This window comes from Pseudophryne corroboree, chromosome 1 (assembly GCF_028390025.1).
Source record: "Pseudophryne corroboree isolate aPseCor3 chromosome 1, aPseCor3.hap2, whole genome shotgun sequence".
Lineage (NCBI taxonomy): Eukaryota > Metazoa > Chordata > Amphibia > Anura > Myobatrachidae > Pseudophryne > Pseudophryne corroboree.
In genome coordinates this window covers 956,794,282-956,814,317 of record NC_086444.1, presented here as the reverse complement: position 1 = coordinate 956,814,317, position 20,036 = coordinate 956,794,282, and the positions used below count along the sequence as shown (strand labels likewise).

The window sequence follows — 20,036 nt, the reverse complement described above, 5'->3', positions numbered from 1 at the left end:
TCTATATAAACAGGATGTCTCCTGCGGCACTAGCATAATTTAGCAGTAATGGCTGTGACAACCATCACAGCTGCTGCTGTTTTTCGTCCATCCCTAAATCAGGCCCATAGTATCTGAATTTAGAGAAGACAAGTTCAACAAGAAAAAAGTAGATAATAAAATAATTGTTATAATGGACTACTGTATCTACAATAAAATCTAAAACCTAACTATAATACAGTAGGGAAATGTTAACACTTTACCTTAGTATAGCACACAAAAATAAAACAAAGTGGTCCAAGGTACTGTACAACAAAGAGCAAAGTTGTATATGAAAGTCTGAATTCTTCCTTAGGGAATTCTGGCACACACACATATTTTCCAATGTATGCATCAATGCTTATATTCCTGAAGGGTTCATCCGTTAATGAACTGTACATCATGAAAGGCAAAGAACCTGCCATGGCTACAATCCATATTGCTGTGATTCCAGCACAAGCATGTCTATTGTTTGGTCTCCACCCCCGAGGATTTATGATTAGTTGATGACGCTCAATTGCGATGAGGACCAATGAGAAAATGGAGACTGTAACCGAGACACACTGAATATATTCATTCAGCTTACACATTGCCTTTCCAAAAATCCAATGATCCATGAGGGTGTAAACCAAAGTAAAAGGGAGACACATTATTGTTGCTAGCAGATCGGAAAATGACAGATTTACAATGAGAATATTTGTGACATTGCGCATTTCCTTTTGTTTCAAAATGATAATAATAAGAGCCAAATTTCCAGAGAGTCCAAGAATGATAACAACTCCATAAGCTAGTGATAAGGTAAATATTATTGCCAGTGGCAAACCACAGTCTTCCCCCATTGGTGATTTACTGGAGATATTATCTGAAGATGCTGCATAAATGGACTGATTACTGAAATCTGTTGAAAAATTCATCTTGCAAACTGTCCACAGACAAATCTTTAATAAAATAAAATTATAACAGAGATGAAGGTGTGTTACTGAGGAAGATAAGATGAATTTGTAGCTTCCATTGTGCAAGATGAAACCAACAGACCATCTAAGTGTTCATAATGTTCAAATTGGAACCAATCTGTGGAGACAAGAAAAAAACAAACATTAATTTTCCATGTTCCCCCTTTGTATGTCTGAACATTTTTAGATGAACACATAATAAAAACTTACAGTAACTTTAGGTGCCAATATACACAGAGATTTTTTATGTTAACATTATAAGAATATTGGTTTATACCATTCCCTAAACTTTGACCATTGGTCTTGTTTTCTTGGGTAATTCTTATTGATTAAAGGGTGTACTTGTAGAATCTACAGACAAGTTCAGACATTTCATGGGACATTTAAGGGTTTTGTGCAACAGCGGCCACAAGATGGCATCCAATGGAGCTAGTCAATTGTAGTCCGTTCTGTGTACACAGTTTCCAGCGCTGACATTACTGTTATGTTGTTCTCTAATTTTAATGGGCTGGTAATTAAAGTTGTCCGCATCAACAAATTAGATTCTCCAGTGAAATAGACCATGGCTCATATTCATGACTGTGTTCATTTTTGTATGCTTTTATGATCAGATCTTAAGATTTAAGTACATTGTAGAAATACATCATTATATACCAAGAATAAGATGTGAATCACATTTTACACACTAACAGCTTTCAGCCTGGCAAATTAAAGGCTGGTTTACCTCAGTAACAATTTCTAAACATTCTTTATATAACGCATGATAGTGTGTTACACAATAAGATATTGCATTAATAGAAAATACACTTATTGTACATGGATAAAGACAGAATAGAACATTAAATTCAAGAAGTACTAGCAATGTATTTTGGTGATACTAATCAAGTAGAAAAAATGTATCTGATAAGGGCAATCATTTATTTTTTGTATAAAAACCTTTAATGAAAAATGAGTGAATATTTTATGCCACTGATCAACACGAATGACACTTTGTCATCATTAAACCAAAGTAGGCCAATGTTAAGCTACTGAAGAAATATTAACTTGAAAAGAAAGTTAATGCTTTAATTATGGGATATACTGAAGGAACATTTAAAGTACTCATAAGACTATAATATCTCAAAAAGGTTGTTGAAATGTATTACAGGCATGAACTGTCAGTCATTGTTGGTGGGTTCTTCATTTTGTCCTCAAATGAAACAACAAACATTTTAGATCTAATATTCCCTGGGCTAGATTTATTATTATTATTATTATTATTATTATTATTATCTTTTATTTATATGGCGCCACAAGGGATCCGCAGCGCCCATTACAGAGTACATAAACAAATGAGCAAAACGTGACTGATTCACCTTCTTCCCCCACTGGTAAGTGGCCACACGTGTCCCTGATGCCTCTGCTGTGAGTACTGTAGGACCGTCTGGTGGTTTCTGCATCCGTTTCCTGGTTACTGCTGCTACTTGTTCTCAGGATGGCAAGTAAGCTGGGGTTGCAGTATATCGAGGAGGGGGTGCAAAATATGTGGTATATGGTGGAAGCAGTATATGGAGGAGGGCGGTGCACTGTATATAGGGGGCACTATATGGAGGGGTATAGGAGTGCAGTGTGTATGTAGGGTCAGTATATGGGGAGGGTGCAGTGTACATAGGGTTGTGTGTGTGGTGAGCAGCAGTGGTAGCCTTTTATATGTAGATTGCTATTGACATTGCAATTACCACAGTATCTTGAAGTATTGCTTAGTTGAAATAGCCGTCTTTCCACTATTTCTGTAGTGATGTGTTTAAAATATATATATATATATATATATATATATATATACTATATTATCTTCTGCTGCTAATATATTATATATAAAATTATTTGCAAATAGCAGCATGTGTTTACTAGCTATATAACATTGCTGACAAGCTTTTTAACACTTATATTGCAAATGAAACCAATCCACCTGTCCTCTTCATTAGCTTTAAATAAACTTATTAAGTTAAATATAGACACTACTTGAAGTAAATTATTCAATATAGTAAATAATGAACATCGTTTGTATTACTTTAATGGCAAATACTGAACTAACTTGATCTTAAAGTATCTGTAATTATAATAAGACTACTAATAAAACCATCAATATGAACATAATTATTACTTATTACATAGACAAACTATCCGAAGATTCAAGTTTGAACAAACAGCACTTATTTTCAAAATAAAAAAGGAACCCCCCAAAAAATAAAAAATAAACAAAGAACTGTTGTGAATATAAATAATGAAAGTGAACGGGAATTAATGTTGTTTGATTATTGAGAAGTGTAGTTCACTTGAAAGAAAATTACTGTAAGTATGCAGTGCCATGCCTATAATGGGATCCGGTCAGGATCCTGGCTGTCAAAAGACCGACCCCGGAATCCCGTCACTGATCAGAATGCGGGCACCGGCATCCCGAATAGGATCACAATGCCGGTGTAGGCATCCCAACAGCCGGGATCCTGATCGAGTAGCTGCAGGGATGTTGGAGAGGTAAGCTGCGTGGGGGTGGGGGGAGGTTAGGTTTAGGCTACTGGGGTGATGGTTAGGCTGCAGTAAGGGGGGATTAGGTTTAGGCTGCTGGGGGAGGGTTAGGTTGCAATTGTTGCTGAACAGAGGGAGAGACACATACCATTAGGATTAAGTTCTATTTGTGGTTTTCTCCTGTTGGAGATACATGACACATATGTGTAATTATACCCCTATGAGGATCAATTTGACATTATAAAGCCAAGCTGTGTAATCCTTTTGGCCACTCAGAGAATAATAATCCATCATCGTTGATTATACATGCTACAGTATTTGAAATGAATCTATTGAACGTTACACCTGATGAAGTCCCGCATGTGGACGAAATGCATAGGGTTACCTTCGAAACAGCCTGCATCTAATTTTGGGGATATTCACAGACGAGCTCACACCTGCAAGGGTGAGGTGACAGCTAACATCACACTCCTTATATTTGGGAAGGTTCATATGTTACTGTTTATGCATATTTATTGTATTGTACTTTATGAGAAGATGTTATACACCTCTGTTTATGTACCAATAATAAATTATTTAGGTGTTTGACTAGAAGTCATTATTGTGTTTTAAGAATTGAATGATTATTTAACAAAAGTGTAGTTTATACTAAGGGATTGTCCCCTTATTAACTATCCGTTATCGCACCTGAGGTACCCCCATTGTACATTTCAATTTAAAGTCTCCACTAACAGGGGACTAACTGTGTGGTGCTGCTGAACTATATGTTAATGCATTAAAAAAGAATTAGTTTTTTTTTATATATATATATATATATATATATATATATATATATACACACTGCTCAAAAAAATAAAGGGAACACTAAAATAACACATCCTAGATCTGAATGAATGAAATATTATTTTGTTCTTTACATAGTTGAATGTGCTGACAACAAAATCACAGAAAAATTATCAATGGAAATCAAATTTATTAACCCATGGAGGTCTGGATTTGGAGTCACACTCAAAATTAAAGTGGAAAAACACACTACAGGCTGATCCAACTTTGATGTAATGTCTTTAAAACAAGTCAAAATGAGGTTCAGTAGTGTGTGTGGCCTCCACGTGCCTGTATGACCTCCCTACAATGCCTGGACATGCTCCTGATGAGGTGGCGGATGGTCTCCTGAGGGATCTCCTCCCAGACCTGGACTAAAGCATCCGCCAACTCCTGGACAGTCTGTGGTGCAACGTGGCGTTGGTGGATGGAGCGAGACATGATGTCCCAGATGTGCTCAATTGGATTCAGGTCTGGGAAACGGGTGGGCCAGTCCATAGCATCAATGCCTTCGTCTTGCAGGAACTGCTGACACACTCCAGCCACATGAGGTCTAGCATTGTCTTGCATTAGGAGGAACCCAGGGCCAACCGCACCAGCATATGGTCTCACAAGGGGTCTGAGGATCTCATCTCGGTACCTAATGGCAGTCAGGCTACCTCTGGCGAGCACATGGAGGGCTGTGCGGCCCCCCAAAGAAATGCCACCCCACACCATTACTGACCCACTGCCAAACCGGTCATGCTGGAGGATGTTGCAGGCAGCAGAATGTTCTCCTTGGCATCTCCAGACTCTGTCATATCTGTGACATGTGCTCAGTGAGAACCCGCTTTCATCTGTGAAGAGCACAGGGCGCCAGTGGCGAATTTGCCAATCTTGGTGTTCTCTGGCAAATGCCAAACGTCCTGCACGGTGTTGGGCTGTAAGCACAACCCCCACCTGTGGACATCGGGCCCTCATACCACCCTCATGGAGTCTGTTTCTGATCGTTTGAGTAGACACATGCACATTTGTGGCTTGCTGGAGGTCATTTTGCAGGGCTCTGACAGTGCTCCTCCTGTTCCTCCTTGCACAAAGGCGGAGGTAGCGGTCCTGCTGCTGGGTTGTTGCCCTCCTACAGCCTCCTCCACATCTCCTGATGTACTGGCCTGTCTCCTGGTAGCACCTCCATGCTCTGGACACTACGTTGACAGACACAGCAAACCTTCTTGCCACAGCTCGCATTGATGTGCCATGCTGTATGAGCTGCACTACCTGAGCCACTTGTGTGGGTTGTAGACTCCGTCTCATGCTACCACTAGAGTGAAAGCACCTCCAGCTTTCAAAAGTGACCAAAACATCAGCCAGAAAGCATAGGAGCTGAGAAGTGGTCTGTGGTCACCACCTGCAGAACAACTCCTTTATTGGGGGTGTCTTGCTAATTGCCTAGAATTTCCACCTGTTGTCTATTCCATTTGCACAACAGCATGTGAAATTGATTGTCAATCAGTGTTGCTTCCTAAGTGGACAGTTTGATTTCACAGAAGTGTGATTGACTTGGAGTTACATTGTGTTGTTTAAGTGTTCCCTTTATTTTTTTGAGCAGTGTATATATATACACAGAGTACACATATATATATATATATTTATATATACCTGTATACTGTATATTTGGCACTTTGGGAAGAAAATGTGATACAGTAGCTGCCAGGGTGCCCTCCTTGAGTAGCAATATAATGCAATGTGATCCCCTCTGTGTGTTATGCACCCGCTTCACACAAAAAGGTACAGGTGGCACTTCACGTACTTGTGAAAAACACTGCATTGCTTCCTTAACCACTTGCCTGGCATGGTCACATCAGATGCAACCATGCCTGCAAGTGCTTTATCTGACCTGGTCACACAGGATTCGACCAGTCAGATAAACAGTGCTAATAGCGTTAGGGGAAACCCTTCTCCGCTGCTGCTGTCAGAGGGACCGGAAGGTCCCTCTGCCTCCCTGCGCTCTCCCGATGTTCCCAATCAATGTTTCGATGTTTGAAATTTATTTATTTTTAAGATTAAAAAATATTTATTTATCTTTCTAAAATTATTTTGGATAGGTTTAAATTCATGTTCCTCATCTAATTCACTCATTAAAAAAACACGACAATTTTGGAGTGGTTTATGGAAAAAAAAATGTCAGTTAAATGGTAAAAAAAAACACCCTTCGCGGTGTTGAAACATTGGAAAATGTGCTTCATTTCTATGAATATAATTTTTCAAAAGTCCGGGGAGTGCCACCTGCATCTTTATGTGTGGAGCTGGTGCTTACCTCACACAGGGGATCACATTGCATTTTATATATATATATATATATATAAAGTGCAGAAAGTATTCCCAGCGCTTCATTTTTTCCACATTTTGTTATGTTACAGCCTTATTCCCAAATGGAATAAATTCATTTTTTCATTCAAAATTCTACACACAAATCCCCATAATGACAACGTGATTTTTTTTTGGTGATTTTTGCAAATTTATTAAAAGTAAAAAAAACTAAGAAATCACATGTACATAAGTATTCACAGTCTTTGCCATGAAGTTCAAAATTGGGCTCAGGTGCATCCTGTTTCCACTGATCATCCTTGAGATATTCCTACAGTTTATTTGGAGTCCACCTGTGGTAAATTCAGTTGATTGTACATGACTTGGAAAGGCATACACTTGTCTATATAAGGTCCCACACTTGACAGTTCATGTCTGAGCACAAACCAAGCATGAAGTCAAAGGAATTGTCTGTAGACCTCCGAGACAGTATTGTCTCGAGGCACAAATCTGGGGAAGGGTACAGAAAAATATCTGCTGCTTTGAAGGTCACAATGAGCACAGTGGCCTCCATCATCCGTAAATGGAAGTTCGGAATCACCAGGTCTCTTCCTAGAGCTGGCCGGCTATCTAAACTGAGCTATCGAGGGAGAAGTGCCCTAGTCAGGGAGGTGTCCAAGAACCAAATGGTCACTCATTCAGAGCTACAGCATTCCTCTGTGGAGAAAGAACCTTCCAGAAGGACAACCATCTCTGCAGCAATCCACCAATCAGGCCTGTATGGTAGAGTGGCCAGATGGAAGCCACTTCTTAGTAAAAAGCACATGGCAACCACTTGGAGTTTGCCAAAATGCACCTGAAGGACTCTCAGACCATGAGAAACAAAATTCTCTGGTCTGATGAGACAAAGATTGAACTCTTTGGCGTGAATACCAGGCACCATGTTTGGAGGAATCCAGGCACCGCTCATCACCAGGCCAATATCATTCCTACAGTTAAGCATGGTGGTGCAAGCATCATGCTGTGGGGATGTTTTTCAGTGGCAGGAACTGGGAGACTAGTCAAGATAGAGGTAAAGATGAATGCAGCAATGTACATTGACATCCTGGATGATAACCTGCTCCAGAGCGCTCTGGACTTCAGACTGGGGCGACGATTCATCTTTCAGCAGGGCAACGACCCTAAGCACACAGCCAAGAAATTAAAGGAGTGGCTTCAGGACAACTCTGTGAATGTCCTTGAGTGACCCAGGCAGAGCCCAGACTTGAATCAGATTGAACATGGAGATATCTGAAAATGGCTGTGCACCGATGCTTCTAATCCAACCTGATGGAGCTTGAGAGGTGCTGCAAAGAGGAATGTGCAAAACTGGCCAAAGATTGTGGTGTCATATTCAAAAAGACTTGAGGCTATAATTGCTGCCAAAAGTGCATCAACAAAGTATTGAGCAAAGGCTGTAAATACTTACAGTTTGTACATGTGATTTCTTAGTTTTTTATTTTTAATAAATTAGCAAAAATCTCAAAAAAACTTTTTCACTTTGTCATTATGGGTTATTCTGTGTAGAATTTTGAGAGAAAAAAGGAATTTATTCCATTTTGAAATAAGGCTGTAACATAAAAAAAAATGTGTAAAAGTGAAGTGCTGTGAATACTTTCTGGATGCCCTTTATACACACACATGTAGTGCAGATACAATGCACTGACTGCACTGCCACTAGTTCCGCCACTGTATATATTAGTTTACTGTATCACTCATTGCTATCTCCTATTTTGTAGGTTCAGCTCTGGAATAAGCCTCTACTAGTACATGTGTGACACCTGGGAGTAAGCAATTATCAGACAGCATCTCTCTCTGTAAGGGAAAGTGGGCTACTAACTGCAAAATCCATGTTTCGCCTGGTTCTATGGGTTTATTCCAGAAGTTTTGAAATATTGCCACACAAAGATGTGGTGAGTATAATTAGCTCCAGCTATTTGGGTTTCAATTGCAGACAACTGTGTGTCAGGCTCTACATCAGTGTTAAAACAAGGCGCTTGTGACAATGTGTGTTATAATTTGCAACAATTTAAATGTTGCAATACTGTAGTGCAATACCTGTGAAAAAAAAAAAGGATTAGTAATGTTAACAGCTCCTTTGGTGTTTATTTTCAGTCCTGCCGGATTTTTCTATAATACCGGCTCCTTATCCCGTTGAAATCTCTGTGCGGGGTGATGGTTACCTTATCTTTCCCTATACTACCCACCTTGTGTTCAGCAGTGGTGGGACGCGATCTTTATTCCAAGCGGTGAAGTGTTTTTCCTCTTCGTAACCGCTGCTTGTCTCTGTTGTCCCGTGCTGTGCTGCGGCGGCTGCTCGGAATCCCGGCTTGTATTGCGGGGAGGAGACAGGTTGTTTCTTCTGTGCGCTCCGTTTCCAGTGCGCCGTGCTTTGCTGCTGCGGCCGCTCGGAATCCCGGCTTTTGAGACGGACGGGAAAGATGTGGTTTCTTCTCTGCACTCTTGTATGGCTAAGAGTGCACGGACCGAAATCTTCCAACGCGTTTCGGACTGCACGTCCTTTATCGAGGACGTGCAGTCCGAAACGCGTTGGAAGATTTCGGTCCGTGCACTCTTAGCCATACAAGAGTGCAGAGAAGAAACCACATCTTTCCCGTCCGTCTCAAAAGCCGGGATTCCGAGCGGCCGCAGCAGCAAAGCACGGCGCACTGGAAACGGAGCGCACAGAAGAAACAACCTGTCTCCTCCCCGCAATACAAGCCGGAATTCCGAGCAGCCGCCGCAGCACAGCACGGGACAACAGAGACAAGCAGCGGTTACGAAGAGGAAAAACACTTCACCGCTTGGAATAAAGATCGCGTCCCACCACTGCTGAACACAAGGTGGGTAGTATAGGGAAAGATAAGGTAACCATCACCCCGCACAGAGATTTCAACGGGATAAGGAGCCGGTATTATAGAAAAATCCGGCAGGACTGAAAATAAACACCAAAGGAGCTGTTAACATTACTAATCCTTTTTTTTTTTCACAGGTATTGCACTACAGTATTGCAACATTTAAATTGTTGCAAATTATAACACACATTGTCACAAGCGCCTTGTTTTAACATTGTGTCCATTTAAATTATTTATTTTATTCAGGGCAGCTAAAACACTTAAATCCCGGCAACAGCGCGGTAATTCTCATTTCAACATCAGTGTTAACTAGGCTTTCAAAATACTGTATAAATATTTTAAACAACTTGTGATACTGCATCTAGTACAAGTATTTGAGTGAAAGTCTACTTATTCTCTAACTAGTGTTATGATTTATATTTAGAGTGCATCATACTGTTATTGTAAGAGGGATCACATTATCTGAGCAGCTTTTACTTTTCTTCTTATTTTGCTTAATTTTTTCTGCACCATTTATTTCCATAGATAACACTCCTGAATCATGAAAATGCAGTAACAGCTAAATCAGTTCTAGATCTGACTCACAACACTACCTTTCATGAAATACAACAGTAAATGAAACAAGGAAATGTCTTATAAATGAAATTAATATACAGTAGTTAAAAACAAGTGCATAATGAAAACCTGCTTAAATTATTAGCCGATGTGGAACAAACCCATACTGAAATATCACAGAAACCTAGGAATTTGTCATTTGTTCAATTAAAAGAATATTTGCAGTAAATCTTCATGACATTCTACAATTATTACTTTCATAAACCAGTCAATATAATAAACTCTAAAATGCTACAGAGACTAATTATTAAGCAAATAAATTAGGTTTTTCTCCAGCTGTTACATCGTGTGCTTTAAAAACACTTAAATTAGAACTGTCATGATGCTTTGAATTAAATATTTTACAGGTATGCCCTTTTTCAAAACATGTCCAATTATTAATTTTTTTTTTTTAAATCCTTTTTTTGAGGATCCACTGAAATCCCAGATAATGATAACAGGTGTCAATGCACCATCAAGTCAAATAATAATTGTGGGAATTCACCGCAAAACCAGCAACAGATGAAATAGAGAAGTACACTATCAACACTGACAACTTCACATTCCTTTTCACTTACTGCAATCTGCACTTTGCAAAAGATTAAGGGGGAATTCAATTAATTAAAAGAGAAGAAACGTGAGCCGAAAACAGGGCTGTTTTTGCAGATCTGTTTCTGTTTTATCCCCTATAAGCAGCGGTTCACGTTGGCATATTAGGAATAATTGTTTAGGGGTGGGGTGGTGGAATCAATTAGCCACATGAAAACATTGTGGCTAACTGAATTCCCCCCTTAGGGGTACTATGTATCATATCCCACATTTTTTAACAAAGATGGGATGTGATATTATTGTTTACATTTGTAAAAGTGAAAAGCAAAATTTTCACTCAAATTTAGTGATATTCTCTTCCGATAAGAACCCACCCTGGGTTCACATTCCAGAGCTTGATAAATTTGACCATTTAGCAGCACTGAAACCTATTAGGGCTGCTTTTGTCACCGGAAATGGAAGGACCATAGCAGATATTAACGATATCTGCTGCAGTCCCTCCTTGTTGCATCCTTACTTGGATTTTGTGGGGATCCCCTGAAAACAGAGTTTTTTTGGGGAATTACCGCAATTTCTGTAAATATGCCCCTAAGCCAATTAGACCTCACTTTTAGCAAGAAAAGTTGGAAGATGTTTCTCCGCTGGTGCTTCTATAGTCCTTTTGTTTGCTTATTTATCAACATTGATTTCATCCCTCATGATTGTAACTTCTCCAGTCTATTAACTTTGACCAGCCACCCACCATTCCAGTACTAAGTGGCAGGGCCATGCACAGGCATGGCAACATATGTGTACAAGGGGTACACTTGTACCAAGACCTGAGATTCCAAGCGCTTGGACCCTCAGGAATCTCAGCAGTCCAGTTCCTGTGTCCCCCATGACTGTATCATGCTGTGTTCAGCAGTACACAGAAAGAAGGAAAGGGACCCCAGCCAGCTAATGGCAGGTGGCAAACAAAAGTTTGTTTTGTGCCGATGCAGCTGCATTACATCATAGCATTGCACTGCTGATAGCAGAGGAGTTGAATTACCCGCGCAGATGGAGCACCACTCAGCATACAACAGGAGGTAACTGTGGTCTGGGGAGACATGGGTTGGGGGACTGTAGCTAAAGTCATGGCTAGGGAGACCCAGGGTGATGTGCTGGAGACAGAGGATGACATGGCTGAAAAGACATGTGGGGAAATGATGCTGAAAGACACAGTGGGAGGATAAGGTTGAGATACACAGGGGCATGAAGCTGGGAGACACAGGATGAAGGAGAGGCTGAGAGGCATACAATGTTGAAAGCTGGGAGACACGGGGGGAGGATGAGAGACACAGGGAGGGAGAGGGGGAGAGATACAGGGGGTGGGAATGAAACTAAGAGAAGTTGGGGTAGTCAGGCTGAGAGACACAGGTGAGAAGAGTAGATGGCTGGAGATGGAGAGACACAGGGGGGATGAGGCTGGAGGCACAGGGAGGCTGGTCGAGAGACAGGCATGATGGAGCGACAAAGCTAAGGATGAGGCTGTACAGAGGGGGGGTGAGGCTGGAGCCACACAGGGAAATGAGACAATTGCTGACCAGCCTGTACGTACAGGGGAGGCATAGGGGGCTCCAAAAACATGAGTGTACCAGACCCCATGATTTATGTTGCCAGCCCTGGCCCTACATGGTCTGTCTCTGATAGCTACCCCAGCAAAGTATTCTCTCCTGGGTGTAATCAGCACTAAAGCCCATTACTATAAGTTTACAAAGCAAAAGCATCTTAAAATGGTTGTTTCACTGGAGCATGGCTTACAAACTATTGATTCACTCCTTAAATGGCATGTGTTCAAATGATTATTATTGATTGGTTTTCAGTCTCCTAGTTAGTAGAACTATTCTTCAATGCTAAAAATCTAAAGGAATGATCGGAATGAACACTGCCAATCTTAAAGTGATAACAATTCATAGGTTTATTTATCTATGTATTTATGCATGCTTCCTGGTTGATTTCTGAGCAGGTTCACTACTTCATTTGTCAAGACCAGGGGGAGGGGCAAAAACACTCTATATGGACCCCCCAGGGTTGACAATTCATAGGTTTGATAAGTCCCAGGAGGATTCTATTAACTTTTGGAGTCAAAAGTTGACAATGAAATTAAAATTCCTGCTGGATTCCATGGAACGTTGGGAATCAAAAAAGTTATAAGGACTCCTGGTCCAGGCATTATCTGTATTTTATGTGTTGTTATTTTTTTACAGTTCATGATTATAGTACTTTGAAGGAAATACTTAGTCACACTTTTCATCTCAGATATGTTTTGGTAGAGCTGCCAGTTCAGTTCAGCGGCTGTGCGGGATGTCGGCCAAACTATTTTTTTATAGGGGTAATCATTTACAAGGCATGGTTTAGCCTTGTGAATGATTGCCCCTTTAAAAAAATGTCTGAGTTCGGCCAACATCCTGCACAGCTGCTGAACTTGGACTCTATTACATCCCGACTTTGGAGAGAGATAAAGTCAGATTCTAACTGTAATTTATCTAGCCCAGTCTTTGACATGTCAGTTAAAAGCTGGTTGGTTGCTATAGGCAACTTCTCCACTATTTCTCTCCAAGGCTTTATATATCTCCCCCTGAGAACCACATCCAACATATAAACAAAGTCATCTCGGCACTTAGCTCCAATAAAATATAGGAGCATTTTTAATGGCAAAAACTAGCAGAGACAAATATTTAATAAGCCCAGACAATATCTTAAGTCTAAACAGATAATATGGGCCCTTATTCCGAGTTGATCGCTCGCTAGCTATTTTTTGCAGAGCAGCGATCAGACAGTCGCCGCCTCTAAGGGAGTGTATTTTTGCTTTGCAATTGTGCAAACGCTTGTGCAGCTGAGCGGGAAGAAAAAGTTTTTTGCCGTTTCTGAGTAGCTCTGGACTTACTCAGCCCTTGTGATCACTTCAGCCTGTCCGGTACCGGAATTGACGTCAGACACCCACTCTGCAAATGCCTGGACACGCCTGTGTTTTCCCTACCATTGCCAGAAAATTGTCAGTTGACACCCATAAACACCCTCTTTCTGTCAATCTCCTTGCGATCGGTTGTGCGAATGGATTAGGCGCTAGAAGCATTGCACAGCAATGATGCTCTTTGTACCCGTACAACGTGAGTGTGTATTGCGGTGCATACGCATGCACAGTAGTAACCTGATCGCTGCATTGCGAAAATCGGCAGCGTGCGATCAACTCAGAATGACCCCCATGGTATCTATAAAAGTGCGTTGTATTTTAGACAGTTTCAATAGAGGCCAAAGCTTCTTTTTAATTGCTGTATTTTGCAAATTGCAATAAGTAGACAAATAGTAATGAAGTAATTACCATTGGGCATAAACCCAATGATCTTTTGTGTAGCTGTAGCCTTGGCAAGTAAAACTGGTACAGGTTGAGTATCCCATATCCAAATATTCCAAAATACGGAATATTCCGAAATACGGACTTTTTTGAGTGAGAGTGAGATCGTGAAACCTTTGTTTTTTGATGGCTTAATGTACACAAACTTTGTTTAATACACAAAGTTATTAATAATATTGTATTAAATGACCTTCAGGCTGTGTATATAAGGTGTTTATGAAACATAAATGAATTGTGTGAATGTACACACACTTTGTTTAATGCACAAAGTTATAAAAAATATTGGCTAAAATTACCTTCAGGCTGTGTGTATAAGGTGTATATGAAACATAAATACATTCTGTGCTTAGATTTAGGTCCCATAACCATGATATCTCATTATGGTATGCAATTATTCCAAACTACGGAAAAATCCGATATCCAAAATACCTCTGGTCCCAAGCATTTTGGATAAGGGATACTCAACCTGTAAAAGTTAGAGACAATTCTGTGCACAGTGATATATTTCTTTATCACTTTGTTTCCTTATCTATACAGTTTAATTTCAGCTTTTCTGAATATTTTCTTAGACTAATAGTATTGTAAAAGTAAAAGGATACAAAGTTATGTCAGAAGAAGAATAATTTAATAAAATAAAAGATCTGGATGCTCAAATTGTGTGTAAAGACAAAATGGGTAATGGACTAGGGTTAATTAAAGAGAGGAAATATGTATTGTTATTGCAAGTACAAAATGTACTACAATCTATACCAATCAATAATGACTATCCATCGGCATCGACACTTTGAATCTTCACCTCCAGGCCCCAGCTCCATCCTTGTTTACTGTCAGATCAGTTTGTTATAGTGTGTAACACTTGTTTAAATTGCCTGCTGATATGTGATTACAGCTACAATAGTTGTTTATATTTTTGATTCATTGTAATGTTTTAAGTTATTACTGAAATAAAGGGTAATTTGAAAGTTAGCGGATGTTCCATATGAACCCTCTTGAGTAACATTTGTCTTATAACTGCTGTACCGTATGTGATAATAAAAAACAAAAAGTAATCAAAGAAAGTTAATTAACGGACCTTCAAATTATAAGGGTCTGGGTCTACATTGACTATATCAATATTCAATGTAGACTTAAAGCCTTTCAATTCACAGATGTGTCACAATACTGTCTCTGCATAATTTTTCATAGAGTTGAACAAAACAATTGACACAACATAAGGTTACTATAAATTAGAGATGTGCACCGGAAATTTTTCAGGTTTTGTGTTTTGGTTTTGGATTCGGTTCTGTGGCCGTGTTTTGGATGCTGACGCGTTTTGGCAAAACCTCCCTGAAATTTTTTTGTTGGATTCGGGTGTTTTTTTTCAAAAAACCCTCAAAAACAGCTTAAATCATAGAATTTGGGGGTCATTTTGATCCTATAGTATTATTAACCTCAATAACCATAATTTCCACTCATTTTCAGTCTATTCTGAACACCTCACACCTCACAATATTATTTTTAGTCCTAAAATTTGCACCGAGGTCGCTGGATGACTAAGCTAAGCTACCCAAGTGGCCGGCACAAACACCTGGCCCATCTAGGAGTGGCACTACAGTGGCAGACAGGATGGCACTTATAAAAATTGGCCCCAAACATCACATGATGCAAAGATAAATTAAAAAAAAGAGGTGCAAGATGGAATTGTCCTTGGGCCCTCCCACCCACCCTTATGTTGTATAAACAGGACATGCACACTTTAACAAACCCATCATTTCAGCCACAGGGTCTGCCACAGGACTGTGGCTGAAATGACTGGTTGGTTTGGGCCCCCACCAAAAAAAGAAGAAGCAATCAATCTCTTCTTGCTCAAACTCGCTCTACAGAGGCAAGATGTCCACCTCATCATCCTCCTCCGATTCCTCACCCCTTTCACTGTGTACATCCCCCTCCTCACAGAGTATTAATTCGTCCCCACTGGAATCCACCATCTCAGGTCCCTGTGTACTTTCTGGAGGCAATTGCTGGTGAATGACTCCACGGAGGAATTGATTATAATTCATTTTGATGAACATCATCTTCTCCACATTTTGTGGAAGTAACCTCGCACGCTGATTGCTGACAAGGTGACTGGCTGCACTAAACACTCTTTCGGAGTACACACTGGAGGGGGGGCAACTTAGGTAAATTAAAGCCAGTTTGTGCAAGGGCCTCCAAATTGCCTCTTTTTCCTGCCAGTATACGTACGGACTGTCTGACGTGCCTACTTGGATGCTGTCACTCATATAATCCTCCACCATTCTTTCAATGGTGACAGAATCATATGCAGTGACAGTAGACGACATGTCAGTAATCGTTGGCAGGTCCTTCAGTCCGGACCAGATGTCAGCACTCGCTCCAGACTGCCCTGCATCACCGCCAGCAGGTGGGCTCGGAACTCTTAGCCTTTTCCTCGCAGCCCCAGTTGCGGGAGAATGTGAAGGAGGAGCTGTTGACGGGTCACGTTCTGCTTGAGTTGACAATTTTCTCACCAGCAGGACTTTGAACCTCTGCAGACTTGTGTCTGCCGGAAAGAGAGATACAACATAGGCTTTAAACCTAGGATCGTGCATGGTGGGCAAAATGTAGTGCTCTGCTTTCAACAGATTGACCACCCGTGAATCCTGGTTAAGCGAATTAAGGGCTCCATCCACAAGTCCCACATGCCTAGCGGAATCACTCTGTTTTAGCTCCTCCTTCAATGTCTCCAGCTTCTTCTGCAAAAGCCTGATGAGGGGAATGACCTGACTCAGGCTGGCAGTGTCTGAACTGACTTCACGTGTGGCAAGTTCAAAGAGTTGCAGAACCTTGCACAATGTTGAAATCATTCTCCACTGTGCTTGAGTCGGGTGCATTCCCCCTCCTTTGCCTATATCGTAGGCAGATGTATAGGCTTGAATGGCCTTTTGCTGCTCCTCCATCCTCTGAAGCATATAGAGGGTTGAATTCCACCTCGTTACCGCCTCTTGCTTCAGATGATGGCGGGGCAGGTTCAGGAGTGTTTGCTGGTGCTCCAGTCTTCGGCACATGGTGGTTGAATGCTGAAAGTGGCCCGCAATTCTTCGGGCCACCGACTGCATCTCTTGCACGCCCCTGTCGTTTAAAAAAAAATTCTGCACCACCAAATTCAATGTATGTGCAAAACATGGGATGTGCTGGAATTTGCCCACATGTAATGCATGCACAATATTGGAGGCGCTTTCCGATGTCACAAATCCACAGGAGAGTCCAATTGGGGTAAGCCATTCTGCGATGATGTTCCTCAGTTTCCGTAAGAGGTTGTCAGCTGTGTACCTCTTATAGAAAGCAGTGATACAAAGCGTAGCCTGCCTAGGAATGAGTTGGCGTTTGCGAGATGCTGCTTCTGGTGCCGCCACTGCTGTTCTTGCTGCGGGAGGCAATACATCTACCCAGTGGCCTGTCACAGTCATATAGTCCTGAGTCTGCCCTGCTCCACTTGTCCACATGTCCGTGGTTAAGTAGACATTGGGTACAACTGCATTTTTTAGGACACTGGTGAGTCTTTTTCTGACGTCTGTGTACATTCTCGGTATCGCCTGCCTAGAGAAGTGGAACCTAGATGGTACTTAGTATCGGGGACACACTACCTCAAGAAATTCTCTAAGTCCCTGTGAACTAATGCCAGATACCGGACGCACGTCTAACACCAACACAGCTGCCAAGGCCTGAGTTATCCGCTTTGCAACAGTATGATTGCTGTAATATTTCATCTTCCTCGCAAAGGACTGTTGGACAGTCAATTGCTTACTGGAAGTAGTACAAGTGGTCTTCCGACTTCCCCTCTGGGATGATGATCGACTCCCAGCAGCAACAACAGCAGCGCCAGCAGCAGTAGACGTTACACTCAAGGATCCATCGGAGGAATCCCAGTCAGGAGAGGACTCGTCAGACTTGCCAGTGACATGGCCTGCAGGACTATTGGCTTTCCTCTCTAAGGAGGAAATTGACACTGATGGAGTTGGCTGGGTGGCTTGCAGGAGCTTGGGTACAAGAGGATGGGATTTAGTTGTCAGTGGACTGCTTCCGCTGTCACCCAAAGTTTTTGAACTTGTCAATGACTTCTGATGAATGCGCTCCAGGTGACGTATAAGGGAGAATGTTCCTAGGTGGTTAACGTCCTTACCCCTACTTATTACAGCTTGACAAAGGCAACACACGGCTTGACACCTGTTGTCCGCATTTCTGTTGAAATTATTCCACACCGAAGAGGTGATTTTTTTGTAATTTGACCATGCATGTCAATGGCCATATTCATCCCACGGACAACAGGTGTCTCCCCGGGTGCCTGACTTAAACAAACCACCTCACCATAAGAATCCTCCTTGTCAATTTCCTCCTCAGCACCAGCAACACCCATATCCTCATCCTGGTGTACTTCAACAGTGACATCTTCAATTTGACTATCAGGAACTGGACTGTGGGTGCTCCTTCCAGCACTTCCAGGAGGCGTGCAAATGGTGGAAGGAGCCACCTCTTTCCGTCCAGTGTTGGGAAGGTCAGGCATCGCAACCGACACAATTGTACTCTCCTTGGGGCTTTGTGATTTAGAAGAACGCATATACTGCTCACAAAAATGCAGCACAGATATGGAATGGATACTTGCAGTGACACAGAGCTGCAAGATAGAGCAATGGCCTACTGTACTGTACAACTATATACTGTTGGTCACCAAAATGCAGCACACTCTAGCACAGATATTTGCAGCACACTGAGCACAGATATGGAGCTTTTCAGGCAGAGAACGTAGATATTTGCAGCACACTGAGCACAGATATTTGCAGCACACTGAGCACAGATATGGAGCTTTTCAGGCAGAGAACGTAGCCACGTCCTCTCCGTTCAATCTCCAATGCACAAGTGAAAATGGCGGCGATGCGCGGCTCTTTATATAGAATACGAATCTTGCGAGAATCCGACAGCGGGATGATGACGTTCAGCCTCGTTCGGGTTAACCGAGCAAGGCGGGAAGATCCGAGGCTGCCTTGGACACGTGTAAAATAGGTGAAGTTCGGGGGGGTTCGGATCTCGTCGAACCGAACCCGCTCATCTCTACTATAAATATCAGTTTTTTGTAGAAACAAGTAGCTTGTATAAACCAAAAGTGTTTGAAAACAAAATAGTATTTTACATTTTTGTCTTTGATCAACAAAATCTTGACAAAGACTGTATTGCCTGGATTGACTATTCTCATCGACGTCCCTCGTCGCCTACCGCAGTGATACTAATCGTATATGTACTAACATATGCGATTAATATCGCAATGCGGTATAGGAGGCTGCCGCGATGATGTCTGCAGGGGTTGGCGGTGGTCGGCGGGGGTCAGTGGGGGTCTCCGTAACGTCTCAGACCCAGGTGATGACGTGTGCAGGGTGCCCCCGGGCTCCTCCTCCTCCCCCCTGCAGCCGGAAGGAGACAAGGCTGTGCTGCGGGGGAGAAGGAGGAGGGGGGCCGCACCAGCAGCAGCTCACAGGTATGCCGGGCAGAGGGGGGGGTGGGAGGTCGTCGTGAGCAGCGCGGGGTGGTGGCGGGATGCAGCGGCAGTAAGAATACCCTAGGCCTCTATAGTGCATATGAAAACGCAGTAAAACAGGGGGTTTACCGCATTTTCCCTTTAGTGAATCCCGGCATATATGAGTAATACATTCAACAAATGAAAATAATAAATTTTTCATTCTATTCTAATTCTATTTTTCAGATATTTGAAGCATTTTCAGTACTGTTTGTTCTTACTACATTCTGTTTACATTGCTTTGTTGTCAGATTACTATAGCAAAATGGTTTCATATAATGCAACTGTTTTTTCGCATCAGTTATTTTTTTATGTTTTACAAACAGAAATAAAGGAGGAGAGGGGTACAAATGTAATAGAGGGATTTGGGTTTTGTTTCAAGAAATAAACAATCATGAACATTCTGTAAACATACACAGCAATATAATAAGGCATAAGGAGAAGCCGGCCATAAGCAAAAACATATCTGAGGTCACTTATTACAATAAGCCTACAAA

At 41.6% G+C, this 20,036-nt stretch overlaps 1 protein-coding gene across 3 annotated transcripts in view; it reads right to left on the bottom strand.

Moving 5' to 3' along the window:
- NPY1R (neuropeptide Y receptor Y1) overlaps positions 1-20,036 on the bottom strand; it is a 118,767-nt gene that overhangs the window by 2,050 nt on the left and 96,681 nt on the right. For all 3 annotated transcript variants that reach the window (XM_063920441.1, XM_063920443.1, XM_063920442.1), the window contains one exon: positions 243-1,089. In XM_063920441.1, the coding sequence (XP_063776511.1) occupies positions 243-932 (690 nt within the window). In that variant the 5' untranslated portion in view covers positions 933-1,089. The remainder of the gene's footprint in view (positions 1-242; positions 1,090-20,036) is intronic.